The sequence below is a fragment of the Equus quagga genome, chromosome 1 (assembly GCF_021613505.1).
Source record: "Equus quagga isolate Etosha38 chromosome 1, UCLA_HA_Equagga_1.0, whole genome shotgun sequence".
NCBI lineage: Eukaryota > Metazoa > Chordata > Mammalia > Perissodactyla > Equidae > Equus > Equus quagga.
In genome coordinates this window covers 16002315-16020795 of record NC_060267.1, presented here as the reverse complement: position 1 = coordinate 16020795, position 18481 = coordinate 16002315, and the positions used below count along the sequence as shown (strand labels likewise).

Sequence of the window (18481 nt, the reverse complement as noted above, 5' to 3'; positions counted from 1 at the left end):
AACGTGCTCATTCGACATTGCATTCCCTGTGCTTAGGCCACTGCCTGTCTCACAGTAGGAGATAAATAATTGCTTGCTGAACAAATGTGTAACTGACTTCTCAATGATCAGCCACTTTAAGGATTAGTAAAATTATGTCTGTAAGGTTTTCAAGATTGTGCATTACTCATGCAATAAAAAAATAAACTTTACGTCCCAAATATGAATAATTTCAGAGGCCTGCAGCAATTAAAGAAGAAATAACTCATCTTCTGACCAAACAGCAATTTGAAATCACAGAAAAGTTTATTGTAGAAACACCCAAAATATCAAGCCTTTCAAGGTACAACCTTCAACCAGGAAATGATGAAGTCCCAGCCCTCCCCAGGCTGCACACGCCAAGCCCATCAGCTGCTCCACGAGAATCGCGAACTTGGAGGTTGTGTTAGGACCCAGCAAGCAAGTGAAGGTGACGCCAGCTCTCAGAAGCAAAGCCACCTTTGCTCTCTCAAGGCCCATTAGTTGGCAGATACCTTCCTCTTCCTGTCTCCTCCAGCACATCTCAAGCATCTTATGTAAGGCTCAGAAGCAAGAGTGAAATCCTCACGGCATGCTCACTCACAGGGAACAGAAGGCAGATGGGACTTTGCTGTCTAGGAAAGAGCACGGAGCTGCCTTGAGAATAACAGCCAGCTTCCAGACTGACTCAGGAGCGCACTGTCCAGGACCCACGTCTGACCCTCAGACTCCTCAGGGCCTGGGCACCAGGATGGAGTAGAGCTGGGCTGCACCCGGCCAGCCTGTTGGACGATTCTCAGGAGGGCCATTATGGAGCAGAGGTCAGGAAGGGCCAGGCTTCCAAGGGACGGAGGGGTCAGGAGGCGCAGGACAGATCAGAACTTAACTGCCTGTCAATCGACTCTTCCATTCACTGCTAATTACAGTCGTCCCTGTGGACAAGGACTCATGCCCTCTGAAATGCTCCCACGTTGGGCTGTTTGCCCAGGGGGTAATTCTTCCAGAGACCCAGATTCAAAGTCAGGACCAGACACAACTTACAGGGGTCTGATGTGAGCAGCAAATCCACACTCCGCATCAGCGGGGAAGTGTGAGGCCACAGACCCAGAGGCAGGAATTGGTCCCCGGCACAGAGGTCCCCTTACCAAGCTGGCTTGCCTTGCCATCAGCTACCTCCCCAAAGGCCTTGTTTTGTGGGTCCCCTGAGGAATGGCTCATTATTCACAGAGCAGCCCAAGGGCAGGAAAGGGAGCCTGGGAGGGAGACACCTGGTGTCCTTGACATCACCTCTCCATTATCCGCCTTCTAGATGCTCTACAGCTTTTTCTCCAGGGCCAAACTGGGCCCCTGGGCATCCCCAGGGACAGGAGCAGGGCCAGCTGGGTGGAGTCTGAGTTGAGAATGTGCCAGGCTGTGATTCTGACTGCCAGCCGTGCCCTCCAGAGGTAGATCTGCCGTCTGGGGTTGTCCACCTGCTTGCCATCTAGGGTGTAATTTATTGGCAAAACTGCTGAGACCCATCAGGAAAAGGTAAGTGAGAGAGGGTCGGGAAGGGCGCGGGGGCGGTGACAGGAGAGAGCCCTGCTGTGGAGCGCGTGGGAGGCTTCCCCTCTCTCTACTCCAGGACTCGCTTGTGGGAGGTGTTGGTAGACGTTTGGATGATCTGCACGTGGGAGGAGACGCCGCTGATTCTGCCCCTGAACTTGCTGCTGCCTCTGTAGCTCCCGCCGCCGCTGCCGCTCCCGTAACCCCCTCGACTGCCCCCGCCATAGCCTCCTCCGTAGCTCCCTCCATAGCTCCCTCCGTAGCCCCCGCGGGAGCTGCTGCTGCCGCCTCCGCCGCCGCAGTAACCTCCAGAGCCTCGACCACCGCCGCCGCCCCCGCCGCTGATGGACACCTGGCTGCTCTGCACAGCTGTGAGGGAGAGAGCAGCCCCAGCGGGGGTCAGAAGAAGGGTGGGGGCCGGACCCGCCTGCACCCGCCTCGGGGTAGCCTCCTCCATCCTTCATCACTGGCAGCAACTGCCTTGCAAAAAGATGCATTGGATGAAAGTATTCCCGTTGTTAAAGTATTCTTCATACAACAAACGGATGTACCCTAAAGAGTTCTAAGCCACTGCTTGTTCTTAGGCATCATAAAAATTAAGATAAAGAAGAACTAAAATCTAACAATTTATTTCAGCGAATATCTCCAGGCTTTGTAGCTGTGCCTGCTCACTTCGGTTTTCCTTGTGTAGGACTGAAAACTAAAATGCCCCCTGCCAGGTCCCTGCTGGCCAACCCTCCCCAGCCTCCCTACCCCCAACACCCACCAGCCCCTACACCCAGCTCTGCTACTTACAGATGCTCACGTGGCTCTGCAGCTCTCCGGACATCCTGTAAAACCAGAGCACACACATCAGCCGGGCTCGCAGAGCCTGAAGGAGGGCAGCAGCCTGGAGACATCGGAAGCAATGATGGGGGCAGCGAGAGCCGTCCCCAGGCTTCAGGGAAAGGTGTGTGCACGGGCAGGGGGGTCAGAGAGCCAGTGGGGCCAGAGGGCATTTTAAGCATTTTCTGGAAGCCTTTTAGCATTGAGGGGTCACCACCTGGCTGCCGTAGGTTGGGGTTAGGGACATTCTGCTTAGAGGCAGGAGAATGATGACGATGACCCTGCCAACTCACATATCCTCTGCTTCTGACTTGAAGTTTCTGCTCCCCCTGGGCTACCAATCTTCCCTGAAGAGCTGGGGTTGTCTTCTCTCCAAATAGTCAGTCCCACCACCCCAGGGGTGCAAACTGCATTCTGGCCCCCAGAACACGGCCCACCTGCTCTCCTCGCCCTCCAGCAGCTTGCGGTAGGTGGCGATCTCCACGTCCAGGGACAGCTTGGCTCCCAGCAGCGCCTGGTAGTCACGCAGCAGCCGGGCCAGCTCCTCCTTGGCCTGCTGCAGGGCCTCCTCCAGGTTCTGCATCTTCTGCCGTGCGTCCTGGAGGGCCTGCTCTCCTCTCTCCTCTGCATCCGAAATGGCCATGTGCATCTGGTCGATCTGCTCAGGAGATGATCACGGAGAAGAACCGTGCAGGTACTGAGTTTCAGGAGCCCCAGCTGACCGGGCGCTGTGGGAGGCGGCGTGTCTGGTCAGCCCACCCTGAGCGCCTGTCCCACCTGCTTCTTGATGTTGCTGATCTCTGCCTGCAGCCTCTGGATGGTGCGGTTGAGCTCAGTGATCTCCACCTTGCTGTTCTTCAGCTCGTCTCCATGTCTTCCCGCCGTGATCTGGAGCTCCTGGTACTGAGGGTCGAAGGCAGCATCGTGGTCAGCCTGCTGCTCTCCATGAGCCCCTCCAGGAGGGAGCAGGTCTGCCCTCCCAGACCCAGTCCAAGGCTGCTCCCCGCAGGGAAAGTTCCCTGAGAAAGCCCCCCAGAGCTGTGATCCCCACACACACGCTCACAGCTGTACCAAACCTCCCTTGTCTGAGCTGCAACACCACACACACATGCACACCACACATATCTATATCAAACCTCCCTCATTCCCATCAGTCTTTGGGCCAGACTCACATCCCAGACAGACAAACTTGCTTCTGGATGCCCTTTTTTACCTCCTTTTCCCCATGTCTAAGCTTTCACGCTGGCCCTTGCCCGCCCTGGGACCCCTCACTTTTTCCACCCCACCATATTCTTCCCGCCCTTTCCAGAACGATTTGCCTGGCAGGCAGGACCTCACTTCCCCAGAGGCCCTCAGCTCCACGTTTATTCACATTTTCCTCTCTGTCTCCGTTTCTGTGTCTGTGTGGCCCCATCAATAGGAACTCTACCCACGGCCACGACTCTGAAGGAAGCAAGAGTGGGGTTGGCTCAAGGGAAAGTCTGCTGCTGTTTTCACTGTTGACCTTCACCTCCCCCGTCTGACACTGAAATCGTGACACTCAGCACACCTGCCTACAGGACAGTGGGACAGAGGCCAGCCAGGATTGGAGGTGGGCACAGGTGATCCACAAAGCAGATCTCAAGTGCCTGGTGTTCAGAATTTAGTGAACGGCTTTGACACAACTACAGAGCCTTCACCTTCCAGAATGATCCAGGCTAATTTAAGTTAAAGAATTAACCAAAGATGAGCCCAAAGACTTAGCTACACAGACGTTTATCTCATCAGTGAGGGTATGTCCTTAGCACGGAAGACCACGCTGCCACGGAAAACAACGTAGAATACTGAGTGTCACAGAAAGTCATTCATGAGTGACGAGTGAAAGAGAAAAGTAAAAACTCTATTTTAAAAGATATTGTTATGAAAAATACAAGTGAAAACCATAATGGTGTTTGAGAACATGGGTTTCTAGACAGCACAGCTGAGTTGAGTTGAGTTCTGCCTCTGCCACTCACCAGCCACAAGAGCTTAGAGAAATTAGGTGACCTCATACTCTACTATCCATAAAATAGACACGATGAAATCCTCACCCCATCGGGTTGTCGTAAGGAGTAAATGAAATAATGTACATACAGCTCTCAGTGCGCTGCCTGGCACACATGAGTTTTCAGTAAATGTTGGCTACATGGAACCGGTAGAAAGTATGCTGACATGTTAATAGTGGTCAAGGGATATGAGTAACCTTTATCTGTAATTTCTAAATTTTCTATAACAAACAGTTTTACTTTAGAAATAGGACAAAGACAGCACAAGTTCTGGAGGTCTGTCTGGGTTTGGGATACCAAGTCTGGCCGGGGGCAGCCATGCTCACCTTGGTCTGGTACAACGCCTCGGCCTCCTCCTTGCTCTTCTGAGTGATCAGCTCGTACTGAGTCCGCACTGCGTCGATGATGCTGTCCAGATCCAGGGAGCGGTTGTTGTCCATGGACAGGATGACATTGGTGTCACTGATGTGGGTTTGCATCTGGGACAGCTCCTACAAGGCATGGAGCACACGCTGGCTCCTTCCACTCTCCTCCTGGGGCCTCAGTTTCCCTCTTCTGCCCCCTCAAGGCTCTCTGGGGAAGCCAGAAGCCATGGCCATATGGGAGTCTTGGGGGAAAGTTCTTTGAATAGTTGTTGTGCGCTGAGGGGTACCTTAACTAAAGGTAAAGGCGGCCAGACCTAGCCTTCAGGGAGAAGAAAGGAGCCTGCACTGGAGTCCTTATAGACACCAGCTGCCCACCACAGTGCCCTCTCTCCCTGCCTTACTCTGGTTGGCCGCCATCTTGGGCAGGGACCTCTGACAGGCAGAGGTCCTTGCTCCTTGAAGCTACATGAGCTCTAAGAAGCAGTAAGATGGACTCCACTTGTGCAGCCACTCACACTCACTGTTGAGTCTGGGCTCTACCATTGACTGAGCAAGTAACTGAATCCCTCAGTGCCTCAGTTCTCTCCTCTGTGGAATGGAGATGCCCAAGACATGGTAAAGCTCCTTGCATCGCGTCCAGAGCAGGTGCCCCCAGTTAGACACAGGTGACTGTAGGATGGGGGTGGAGGGAAGGTAGGAGCAGACTATCCCTCACCACTGCAGACTTCATCTTTGTCCCTTTAGTCCACGCTGCCTTATCCTTCAGAGTCCCTTATAGCCCCATTGACTTCCCAGAGCTGATGAAGATTTCTGGCTGGTTTTGCCCCTGCATGTCCCCCTGTCAACCTCATTTCCCAGACAGAAGCGGGGACAACTCCACCTTCTCCTACCTTGGAATTTGCCCTGCCTCCCATCTCCAGTGCCCCCACCCAGGAATTCTGAGCACCAGGGGTTGAGAGGATGGCTGACTCTGGGCCCCCAGAGTTGAGGTGACCCAAGAACTCACAACTCTTGTGAGATGTGAGAAAAGAGAAGGGTTTCCCGTGAGGACTGAACTCACCGTCTGAAATAAGTATTTCAGGAAATTGACCTCTCCAAACAGAACGTCCATCTTGGACTGCAGGTCCACTTTGCTCATGTAAGCAGCATCCACATCCTGAACAGCAAGCAAAGACAGGCTGACTTTATTGCCAGGCGCTGCCTCCCACCAGCTGGCTAGGTGGCCCGGACAAGTGGCAAAGCCCTCTGGGTTTATTTCTTTGCCTGCAAATTTCCTCACCTCACTCAAATAAGACGCCTGTAAACCCTGGCTTTTACTGGCCAGAAGGAAGTGTGACACCAAGCTCCTCCTCTTGGTCAGTCACACACAACACCCCAGGTCGGTCCCCAGGTCCCAAGGCCACACATAATGGACACTCAAAAGCTGTCAGTTAATTTAATTTCACTTTCAGGACCTTGGAAAGATAAAAACTCCAGGGTTGCTAAAGATTCACATTAGCATCACTTTCAGACTCTCCCCTTCAGTGTAAGGGCCCCAGGATTTGGGCAACACACTCAGCAGACTGGCCCCCGAGGTCACCCTGTCCATCCCTCGGTCATGTAGCATCCCACAGGAATTGCTCACTCTGCTCAGCCTCCTGGGCCCATAGTCCCCCTTGCAACACCCCCATCCCTCACCTTCTTCAGCACAACAAAGTCATTCTCAGTGCTGGTCCTTCGGTTGATTTCTTCCTCATATCTGCGGGGTGACACAAGAAATACACACAGGCTTCAGGGGCCGGCCTTGGCTCCTTGAGATTTCTCCTTGCAGCGAGAGGCTTGGAATTTCCCAAACTTTTATTGTCCTGGACTCTGGCTGTCCCCCACCAGGACCTGCCACTCTCCCTGACAAGCAGCTGGAACCACCTCCTGGTTCTCCAGGTCAACGGAGAGAATAACAAATGACTCAACGTTGAAAACCCAGAGCCACATAGAATGCCCCCAAAATGTCCATTTTTATTTTGATGTTTTACCTTTGTAAATTTGTCAAGCTCAATCATTTTTTTAATTGAGAACCTCAAGTGACAAGCATTTTTACTAAATTTTTTTAAAGAGAAAAAAATTCCACCTAAAATTCTGCCCCCTAACACCTTCCACGTGAATTTCGTCTCTCCCTTGTCAACTCACAGACACTTGACTCTGCTGGCCCGATGCAATAAGCATGTCAGGGTGATGTTGAGAGAAGCACCCTGCAGCCCCAGCTTCGGGAGCAGGAGTCGCTCAGATGCCCGCCCAGTGCCAAGGCAGCTGATGTAGAATTAGACAAGTTCTGTCACCCCTACCATTATTATTAATGATAGTTAGTGCTTATTGGGTGCTAGTATGTGCAGACATAACCTAATAACTTACTAAAAATACTTGCATCCGAATCAGCTGTTCTCAGTCCACCAGCATCAGCATCGCTTGGAAACGTTAGAAAATGCAAACACCCTGGCGCCACCCCAGACCTTCTCAATCAATCTGCTTTTAACAAATTGGTACACACTAAAGTTTGAGAGCCACAGATAGACCCCTCACAATGACCCAACAAGGAGGGTCACCAATGTGAGTGCTAAAGTCTTAGAAAGACAAACTTTCAGGCAGCCAGAGAGTGGCAAAGCCCACACCGAAACGCAGATTCATCTAGCTCCAACATCCGTAAAGTCAATCTGCCCCTCCTCATCCAATGCAGTTGAGAGCTGACTGGCAATACCATCCTACCAGGGCCACCATATGCAAAATGGCGCCCCCTGCGGTTGTGCAGTGCAGAGCCCTCGTGGCCCTGAAACCACCACCGTTTGCACGTTAACACTAAAGCAGGATGTCTTGCCCCATGAATGAGCTCCCTGCCATCTCCTCCCCGACCCCTTTGCGCTGCCTGGAGCCTCACCTGTTCTTGTAGTCCTCTACGACATCCTGCATGCTCCTGATCTCTGTGTTCTGGCGCATCTGCTCCGCATTGAGGAAATCCACCTGCCTCCGCAGTTCGCTGATGTATTTCTCCAGGACGGGCTCCAGGTTGTTGGTCCGAGTCGACGTGTCCACCTGCTGCAGCAGCTCCCATTTCGTCTGTAGCACCTGATTCTGCTGCTCCAGGAATCGCACCTAAAAGCAAGAGACCTCCAAGTTCATGACTGTGGCCGTGGGTCCAAGAAGCTCCCCCACAGGGAGGAGGACAGACAGCCCCAGGGCATAACCAGACCTCTGAGAACCAGGATGGCCTCTGCAGGGGTCAGAGAGCTTCCCCTTCTCCAGGACCAGGACACACAAACGCAGGGTGCTTTCTGATGGTTGACCAGTGGCTGTAAGTTCAACTTGCCTGAAATTAACACTAAGCTGACTCTGGTGCAGAAGGTAAATCCCTTCCAACTGAGGGCCTTGTCTCCTTCAGCTGCGGCCATTTACGTCATAGAGCTGTCGCTCCCTGCACCCAGATCATCATGCCAGCAGAAGGAAGTGGTGACCGGAGCATGTGAGTCACTAACACATGCAAGGCTCCTCTCTCTTTGTGGTTGAAATGCCTTATGCGATTGAGGAGAGGAGAACTTAAGAGGAGGGAAGAATTTGGCTTAGGATATTAAACTGATCCCTGAGCAGACTTGCCTGAGTGTCCTCACCCTGCAGGCCCCCCCCGCCCCCACCACTGCCTGCCAGTATGTTTTTCAGGAAAGTCACGTCACTTAAATGCTTTTATAACCCAGACAGAATTTAAAAAGTAAATGCTCTCAGTTTTGTAATGTGGTATAATGCGTTCTAGTGCCCCAAAGTAAGGATTTGGGGTTGCCTAGTGTTTGGGAAATACCCACATCGCTATTTCCTTCATTAGCTCAGAGAATGGAGAGGGGGCATCACCCTAGGGTCTCGCTACCTCTTCCCCCAAAACTGCGGACACAGAGGTCAGGCACAGGATCCAGAGAGCTGACTGGCCGTGCAGACCAAGTGCGTGGACTGCCCTTTGCATGATAATGATCGACCCTCACCTTCCCTCTGCCTACAGATGGAGCCCCCACCCACCCACCCAGGTCTTAGGTGAAGACGGTGGATGCCTCTATGCTGTGCTCAGGTGCTTGTACACACACACCCACACACACACACACGTCCCCTCCAGAATCCATCTGGGAGCTGGGTATGGGGGCAAACCCACTGCTTTGTGCTGTCAGAACAGAACCCTGAAGACACTCCCCTACAATGTGGCACTAAGGAGGGTGCCCAGGATCCCCAGCCCTTGAGTCCCCCCAGTCTGAGGTCCCAACCCTTGGTAACTCTCTTTGGGTTCTGACTCTAGGCTGGAAAATGTGCGCAGAGAACACTTTCCCATGACCCAGGTTTGTTCACTTTATCAAAGCAGGAGATGAGGCAGCCAGCTCGCACAGCTTTGCCGGCACAGCTCAGAACACCCCTGTGAGAAACACCTGCCACCCCGCCAGTTTTACCCTGGCGCCACTTCCCAGGGGTGGAGAGACCAATCCGACACTCGATCACAGCCCTGTGCTCCGTGTTGTGGGAACCAAAAGAAAGAATCTTACGGTCCCACGGGAAATCTCCACTCAGACAGCACGGGGGTGGTGGGACCCCACTGGGTGCTCTGCCCCAAGCGCGGTGTCTCAGGAGCTCAGCAAAAGAAATGGGGTTCTCATCAGGCCACCCGCACTGCAAAGCCCGGGGCTGGCTCAGGGCGTGCCAGGCAGTTTTCATGGAATTTATCCACTAGAAAAATCAATGAAAGCCATTGTGCTTTTTCCCCAGGTCCCCCAAAATGCTCCTTGGCTGTGTCCCATTGGCAATACTCAGGGGAAGCTCAGATAACACAGATAAAACTTAGCATCCTACTGAGCTGACCTTCCTACTGGGAAAAGCACACCCCACTCAGCCTCTTGTGCCCCTCCGCCTCCCACTTGGGACTCTCCCGCCACAGTGACTGACCCCAGGGGCCGCAGCAGCCGGCTCTCCCCAGCATTTTGCCTGCCTAACTCCTGTTAGATCACCACTAAGATGGCATCCCCTGGCGTTGTCCCTTCACACCCCTGTTGTTTCCCCGTAGCATCTATCGTGATTTGTGTTCTTTTGGCATTGTTTTAGTGTGTCCCTCCCCTGCTGGGGTGTGAGCCCCAGGAAAGCAGCCCCATGCCTCTTTGTTCCCCAGTGGACACAGGGCACTGAGACCCATGGACATATGGTGCCCAACACAGAGAAGACAGTTCAGAAGTGTCCTGGACTAAGGAGATGCTGAGGGCATTGGAACTGCCTGCTACTACTGCGCAGGCCACTCCCTACCCTGGCATAGAGGATTCGAGCTCAGCTGAACAAGCCAGGCCAGTGTCCCCATGGAAAGAGCTGGACCCCTCCTTCCTTCCTGAGGTCTCTTTCCTTTGTTGTCAGTTCTAAAAAAGCCTTCGTCTCTATTCCCACTCTCTGAGGGTCCCAGCCTGACACCTGAAGGGCTGACTCAGTTTTTCATTCAACACATATTTATTGAGCCAGTTTCATGTGCCAGGCACTATTCTGGGTGTTGGAGATTCAATTATAAACAAAACAGACAAAACTCATTTTTCAGGAGTTTACATTCTATTCAGAGACGACTGTAAAGAAACAAACATGTGAAATACCTGGTATGTCAAATGGCTGTAGGGGCTATGGTGAAAAGTAACACAGGGAAGGTGGATAAGGATGCTGGTATGGGGGAAAGCAAGGAAGGTCTCACTGAGACAATGGCACGTGAGCAAAGACCTAAAGGAGGTGATGGGGGAGGCCAGACCACTCTGGAGGGAGGAGTTCCAAACAGAGGGAATGGCAAGTGCAAAGGCCCTGAGGTAGGACCATGCTTGGGATGCTGGAAGATGCAAGAATGCAATAAGGCACTGGTAAGCAAGGAGAACGCAGAAGAGGAGTCAGAAAGGGCGTGCAGGGCCACTGCAGGGAGTTTGTACCCTGGGGAGCTAAATTGCAGCCCTCACTCTGCTCACTAAACCTTGCAGCCTGAGAGCTATTCCACCTGGTGGTGGCAACATTGCCTAATTCTCACAACTGCAAGCCAGGGGTTAGCAGCATCTGGGGAGTGGAGGGCCAGATCATGTAGAGGCTTATAAGATCTTAGCGTTTATTCCAAATGAGACAAGAAGCCAACAGAGGGTTCAAATGGAGGAGTGATGTGATGAATTTTTAAAGGTGGTGCTGAGAATAGGCTGGATGGGATTAAGGGTGAAAGCAAGAAGACCAGATCAGAAACTAGGGTCAAGAGTCACTGCCATCGAAGGACCTGTGTCCTAGTCACCCTGTAGCACCTGGCACAGTGTCTGACATATAGTAAATGCTAAGTAAATGTTTGTGGGCTGGATGGGTGAATGGATGGGTGGATGGATGGATGGATGGGTGGATGGGTGGATGGGTGGATGGATGGGTGGATGGGTGGATGGGTGGATGGGTGGATGGGTGGATGGGTGAATGGATGGATGCATGGGTGGATGGGTGGGTGGATGGGTGGATGGGTGAATGGATGCATGCATGGGTGGATGAGTGGGTGGATGGGTGGATGGATGGGTGGATGGGTGGATGGGTGGATGGGTGGGTGTACTGGTGGATGGATGGATGGATGGATGGATGGGTGGATGGATGGATGGTTGCAAAGTGAATAATGAATGAGAATGAGGTTACTACATCATGTATTTTGTTTGTTTGGTATTTTCATTCCTCTTATCTGCTTTCTTGCCAAAAGGAAAAGATAGAGATAAATCTCCTCAATAAGTCAAGTTGAGGCCTAAATTAGGCAAATGCTTTCTTAAGACCCCAGGACACACATCTGGAAGTGATTATCACCACCACACTGAGTGGCGAGAGATGGCAGGGCACAAGGCCCTCTCAGTCATTTGGTCAGAGACCAGAGACTCTGCCTGCCCCTGGGGTACTCACCTTGTCAATGAAGGAGGCGAACTTGTTGTTGAGGACCATGATCTGCTCCCGCTCCTGGGTCTTGACCCTCTGAATTTCAGGGTCCACCTCCAGGTGAAGTGGCTGTAGGAGGCTCTGGTTAATGGTCACCTCTTGGATGCCTCCCGGGGGACAAGAAGGACCAAAGCCCCCAAGCCCAAAATTGCTACCCCCAAACCCAGCAGCCCCAAAACCACCTCCTCCATAGCCGCCACCTCCAAAGCCACCGCCCCCAAAGCCACCACCACCCCTAAAGCTTCTGCTCCCTCCAAATCCCCCTCCTGCTCTCCCGCCCTGGCAGAATCCACTGGTGTTTCTCCCCACCAGCTTAATAGAGATGCTTTTACTGCCACCCAGATTGTAGAGGCTCCTGGAGCCAAACCCCCTCGCAATGCTCCCATACCCACCACTGCCACACCTCCCTCGGGCCTGACACACAGACCCCACAGCCCGACTCCCACCACCAGAGCCTGCAGAAGAGCCAACGCTGTAAACCCGTCTGCTCCTTGAGCTGAACGCCGACCGAGAACTAAACTGGCGGCTCATGGTTACTGGAGCATCCAGAGAAGCAGCCAGGAGAAAGGGCCCAGCTGGAAGGAGGCGGAGACCAGGGGCAAAAGGAGCTCTGACTCCTTTGGCAAGAGATCTGGCTCAGTCCCTATATATACAGGCCCTCACTGGGCTGGGCACCTTCCGAATCCTGGGAGGGGAGTATTCATGTTTAGTTTGCCTGCCAGCAACATCTGCTTAAAACCTCACACCTAGGAGTTGCAGAAATTGCACTGTAGACAAACTTCCCCAACTTGATCATTTATCACTCATCTCTTGCCATTTAGAGATCAGACTGCAATAATCTCTCAGGATCAAGTTTAGAAACTCATATACAGTTTCCTCCAAATCATTAGCCGATATCTTCCTAAGAAACTCTGCCATTGAGTTGTTTGTTTTGGGGTGTGCCCGGGAGATCTGGGGCGAAGCTGGGGTTGTCCACCTGTCTTGGAACCACAGCTGGGACAAGGGTGGAGACATCTACTGCCATCGCAATATCCTGGTGGGGCAAAAGTCTTGTTCTGACCTCCCACACCCTGATTCTGCTCCCCTCTCTTATCGTCCCCAGGCACACCCCAGATTTTTATCACATGAAAACACAGGTTTGTGGTCATTGAGTGCAAGTGAAAGCAGAGGACTCTGCCCGTGACTGCCTACATCTGGCCGCGTGCATCACGCGCTGCTCCATACGCTTCGGGCTCCGCAAACACGAAACAGACGAGGTCCCGAGCACTAAAGCTCTGTGACTGGAGGTTCACCGAGCATCAGCCAGGACCTAACATTGTCTTCTAGACCAAAAGACAAACTATCCCAAAGTCTCTCTCCTTTTCTTTTTTCTTTTTTCCCATTTCCAATCTATTGTAGACCAACGCTACAATAGAATAAAATGAATTACCCTTCAAAGGAGATTTTTTTTTTAAGATATACAAAATACAAGCCCCAGTGTTTTATTTTTAGATTCAATAGATATAAAATTATTCTATTGGTAAAAGGAAAAAAGAGTAATTAAGCTCCTAAATAGTTATTCTCAAATTCTGTGTTTGTGTTCTCTCAAACCAGTAACGCAGTGACCACGGCCCCGTGTGGGTGTGCGGGCCCACATTCTGCGGAGCACTGACCCAGACAGCAAGCATGGGCGAAGCTCATTCAGCAAATGCCAGTGTCAGCCAACAAAAATGTGTGTTTGCCCTCTGGACTCAAATAGATGGTGAATGTCATCCAAAACTTAATAACAATAATAATAATTTAAAAACTTGGAGGAAAAACACTCCAGATTCAGAAAAATAGCTAAATGATGGCTTACCCACTTGGAAACATTTATTTAAAATTATCATCATGGAGACCATGTAGCAGCATTAGAAAACACTAGCGATACAATGTTGAAGGAAGGAAGATAAATACACAATGGTGTCTGTGCTATGAACTCATAAAAATTAAGAAGGTAGGCTTAAAAAGTAATATAGAAAGTAGATTGTTTTTATTAAGGATTGTAGGAGGTTTTCTTCCTACTATTTAAAATGTCCTTTTCTTTTGTTATTTGTGCAATAAGCAAATATTTTTGCAAACGCTGGAGCTGAAATCACAGCTGCCAACAGCTATAGAGGTGGGAAGAGGCAGGCGGTGGGAAAGAACACAAGCGCCGTTGGGCGCTGTGGTGGGCAGAAGGCATCCCCGGACTGGGAGGGGCTCTGCGGGCAGCCTCCAGCCTCCACGCCCTCCTGTCTGCTGGGGACCTGTTTAGTTTGTGGGATAGAATAGAAAGTAAGACTGAAATCTACAGTGGCAGGAGCTGGTTTCAGCGCCCAGCCCTGCTGTTACTGGCCTGTGATCTTAGGCAAGTTGTCCACACTAGAGCCTCAGCTACTCAAAGGAATCAGAGTATCTATTTCTCATGAAGTCAATGCTACAGGCCTGTGAAAAAGCACAGAACAGCATAATACACCAAACAAGCGTAAACATAGCTACGCTCAGATCCTGGTAGCATGACCAACTGTCCGGCTTTTCCTGGAATTTCAGTGCTTAAACCAGGGCGGTCCCCAGCAAGTCAGGACAGTTGCCACCTTAGTCCTGGCACCTCTGGGCTCCACAGCCCTCGTCCTGAGCCTAACCCCCATGGGGAGCTCTGGGTGGGAGAGGGAAGCGCCCGGGCGCAGGAGACATAAGGAGAAAGCCCGTTGAGCCTGAGCAAGGAAAGGGAAGTGGCGCTCCAGATTGGGATGGGTCAGCATAAGAGAGTTGCCTAGAGGCAAGGATTTTGAGTCAGGAAGAGACAGAGAAAACCGGGGCATCTGGAGATGGGACGGCAGGTCCCAGGCAGGAAGCAACAGTGGTGTGGTGAAAGATCCTTGGACTGGGCCTCTCAAAACATGGCTTTGAATCTTGGCCCTGCCCTCTCCCGGCCCCGTGGCTTGCACAGATGCCTGACTTCTTGAGCCTCAGTTTCCTGGCCTGTAGTTTCAGGAGAATAATACCAGCTTCACAGGCGGACTAGTGAGCAGCTGAGATCAAATACGGAAGAGCCTATTGGAAACCCCAAAGAGTCATACAAGCCACCTTCCCCACCACCTCCAGGCAGCCTTCCCTGAAGACTCTAGACCACATGAGCCCGCCTCCCTCTCACCTGCTGCCATGCTTTTTTGCCTCACTCACTTTCAACCCGTGTTATGAAGGATGCACGTAGTTAACCTCTTCACATACGTCTCTGTTGCCAACTGCGTAAATAGGAAGCTCACCCAGGTTGATATTTACCTTCCTGCTGAAAATGGGGAATTATTAAATTGTGATAAAGTAAAAGAGGAACTTCCAGGAAGCAGAATTTAGGAAGCCTTTTGTCTCAGGGTGTGACCAGCTGCCAGCACCCAATGCCAACCCCCAGACTATCTCCTGTTAGCTGATGGCCCCTGGTGGGCTGCTGTCACTCCCGTGAAGGGCTGGGGCAGGAGTGCCCAGCAAATACCACCACCTGAGCCACTGGTGTAGAGTGACAGCCATTCTCTGCTCCCTCAAACCAGAAACTCGCTTAAAGTGAAGCAGGAGAGGTTTTACTCATCCAAAGGAGGTCCTCGACCTCAGGCCAACATCAGGTGGTGGGTGAGGTTTCTCGGATAAGTTGCCACCCCTAAAGGAAGCTCCTCAACCTTTTGGACGGCACAGAGCAGTGGTTTCTAAACTTACTACCCCTTGGAATCACCTGGAGAGCTTCGAAACCACGGGTGCCCGTGCCCACCCCTGGAGACTTCGCTGCTCTGGGTACAGGCTGGGCTTTGGAATTTTTAAAAGGTCCCTGGTGGTTTTAATGGGCAGACAAGTTTGAACACCACTGGCTTGCAGGAAGCAGAAGGATGAAAGAAATTCCATGTGGTCCAAGGACAAAAGAATAACAATGATCATAGTAATAATAGTTCACCCGTTTCAGAGTGCTCTCGGGTGGCCATGCTCTGCGCTAGGTCAATAACACGGATAGTCTCGTTAAATCTAAAAACCACCCTTATAAGAAAGGTATTCTTATTATCCTCATTTTACAGACGGAGAAAAGGAATCTTGGAGGGATAAAGTTACTTCTCCAAGAACACACAGATGCAAGTGGTGGAACGGAGATTGGACCCCCGCACTCCTGCTCTGGAACCCACGGGGACTGTGGAGGAGGTGGGGTCTTTGGAGTGAGGGGTCCCCTTCCTCCTCTCCTCATCTCTCCCCACCTGCCACCAGGACTCTCCTTACAAGGAGGGGCGAAGCTGGTTGCGGGCTCCACTTGGCCTGCTGGTCCCTCAGGCACTGAGACCCAGGGCTGCCAAGAGGGCAAGTCCCAGGGCAGTTCTCAGCCACCAGATCGCAGTCTCGGGCAGCAGCGAGAGGCAGGATTTGAGAGGAGCTGCTGGTGTGACTGGCAGGGCCTCCCCATCGCACCCTGCATCTCCCAAGTCTGAAAGTGGGGTATCACAGGGCAGCTCAGAAGTGGGGCAGGGGTGTGGGGACAGAGGCAGGGCCCCTGGGCAGAGACAGGGAAGGAAGGAGAATTTCACTCGCCAGTTTCCGCCTACGAAGGAGCGGAGAGCTGCAGCCCCGTGCAGACTTTAATCTTGAAATAGGAGCTTTTAGACCCCTGGGCAGCAGAGGAAGGCAGGGATGTGACAGGGATCAGGAAGAGCAGAGTCCTGGGACTGAATCAAAGCTCCCAGCCTTGGCTTCGCACACCCTCAGACCACTATTCTCCGTGCATTTCGTGGCAGACCTGAACTGGTGACAGAGACCATCGGCCCAGCGCCTTCATTTTACGAGAAAGAAATAGGTACAAGGAGAAGAAAGGACTAGGTCAAAGTCACAGGGGAAAGTTGGTGGTACAACTGTAGCTAGAGCTTAGGTATCCTCCCTCCCAATCCAAGAAAGAACGGGAGCCTACGAGGAGCTCCCATCAGCCCCTGAGCTCCCGGCTCCCAGGGGAGATGGGCAGACGGGAGCTCCGCCTCCCAGCTCAACCGGCCTGCATCCAAGGCAGGAAGGGGGTGCCGGGCACGGGAGCACCCCTGGTGGCCCCTTCTCCTGATTTCTGGGTTAGGGTGGGTGTTGGGGTGTCACCGAAGCCTTCGACCTCATCCGCAGGCCTCAAACCAGCCAACACCCCACCTCTGACATCCTTTCGACTAGAATCCCAGGGACCCATGGAAACTAAGGATCAGGCAGTCTCCCTCTCTCTCATCAAACCCGACAGGTGCTCTCGGGCCAGAAGCCCTCGCAAGGTCTCAGAGCGGTGCTGCCCATTCCCATGGCCACAGTCCAGAGACAATATTGTCCCAGGCACATTAAGCTCCTCCATCCACCGTGCTGGAAGTCACGACTGTTTATACACCTGTTTATAAAGCTGGCGACTCTCTCTCATCTCTGAGGAAAGGGAGCAGCGGAACAGGTGTGGGCCCAAAGGAAAATAAAGCTGCAGGCTTGACTTGGATTGAACTCCAAGAGAAACTGTGAGGCCCCAGCAGGGAGCTGGGGTTGTCTGGGCAGAGGATGCGTCTCTGTACTGGATCAAAGAAGGAGACGAGACAGACTCAAGGTACCAGGGCTAGGCAGTGGTGGGGTAGGGACCAGAATCCCAAATCCATGGGGAAAGTATGAAACCTGTGGGAAAATCCCAGATCAGATCTCACCTTGCCCATGGGGGCAGAGATTACAGAGCTAAACAAACACAAGGAATTAACAATTTATCATCATCCCCTCCGTTTAAGGAATGGCTGCGTTCCTGAAATGGTCATAAATAGTAGTGACCCTTTTTTGAGCTCTTACAGTGTACCAGGAGTTAAACAGATGACATCATCCAACCTGCACAGCCACATTTTCCCGAGGAGACTGAGCGGGGTAGGAGGGGCGGGGGACCTCGGGCAGCGTGCCCGGTTGCACAGGGTGCTAGGCCCAGATCACCCCCGGCAGCCTGATGCCGAGACCTGAGAGCTTCCCACGGTGCTGGATCACTCTCTGCTTCCTGAAGCGGTTTAGGGAAGCTCTGGGCTCAGGCTGCTGGAGTCTGAATCCTGGTTTCACCCCTTATTGGTCGTATGACCCCAGATAAGCTCATGAACCGCTCCGTGCCTCAGTTTCCTCATTTCTAAAGTGGAGGTAATAACTCTGCCTGCCTCTGTGAAGATTCAGTGAGTTAACTTATAAGAAGCCGCTGGCAGAGTGCCAGGCAGATCACACGAGAGCGTCATTCACCGATTATTATATCGGTGCACAATGGATGCGGATTGCTTTAACCAAACTGTATTTTCCAGCCAGCTTCCCTTAACAAATCAGAACGTCATCATGAGCAAGAAAAGATGTTGCAAATTGTGCCAAAGATGCAGAAAAGCTTTTCTTTAATCATCTTCTTAAAGAAACAAGCCAATTTCTTGGTAGGTTTGAAACGAGTCAAAAGCATGTCTTCTGTCGCTAGGATAAAGGCGACCCTCTCCTGCCGCATGTGGCAACAGTGGGTTTGCTTCTGAGAGGTGAGGCTGCAGTGGGACAGCCCCTGGGCTTCCCTCTCTCTGAATTCCAGGTCAGCTTTTCACTCTAGAGCTAGACCTTTCTCTCGAAGCTGCAGTTATCTGTCGTGTGTATCTAGCCTGGTGAGCTCAGGGCTCTCTTGCAGCCGTGTGTTTACATAGCCAAGAGTTTCTGTGATGCCCATGGGTGCATCCTCTCTTTCTGTTTATCTGACATCCTTCATCAGTCCTTTATGCTAACGAGGACCATGCGTTA

General features: G+C 52.1%; 1 protein-coding gene across 3 annotated transcripts; it reads right to left on the bottom strand.

The window, feature by feature from the left end:
* Nucleotides 1–266: 266 nt before the first annotated feature.
* LOC124246685 (keratin, type II cytoskeletal 1b-like) lies at nucleotides 267–12355 on the bottom strand. Of its 3 annotated transcripts, none has more exons than XM_046675119.1 (9): nucleotides 11681–12355; nucleotides 7665–7879; nucleotides 6434–6494; nucleotides 5817–5912; nucleotides 4718–4882; nucleotides 3145–3270; nucleotides 2805–3025; nucleotides 2338–2372; nucleotides 267–1911 (listed from the first exon to the last, which is right to left on the bottom strand). In XM_046675119.1, the coding sequence occupies exons 1-9, from the start codon at nucleotides 12242–12244 to the stop codon at nucleotides 1613–1615; spliced, it is 1782 nt and encodes a 593-aa protein (XP_046531075.1). In that variant the 5' UTR covers nucleotides 12245–12355; the 3' UTR covers nucleotides 267–1612. The 3 variants fall into 3 exon arrangements, with proteins under 3 accessions (XP_046531075.1, XP_046531083.1, XP_046531091.1); XM_046675127.1 differs by lacking the exon at nucleotides 267–1911 and adding an exon at nucleotides 1927–2018 and having other exon boundaries at nucleotides 11681–12354; XM_046675135.1 differs by lacking the exon at nucleotides 267–1911 and adding an exon at nucleotides 1991–2022 and having other exon boundaries at nucleotides 11681–12354.
* Nucleotides 12356–18481: the final 6126 nt, after the last annotated feature.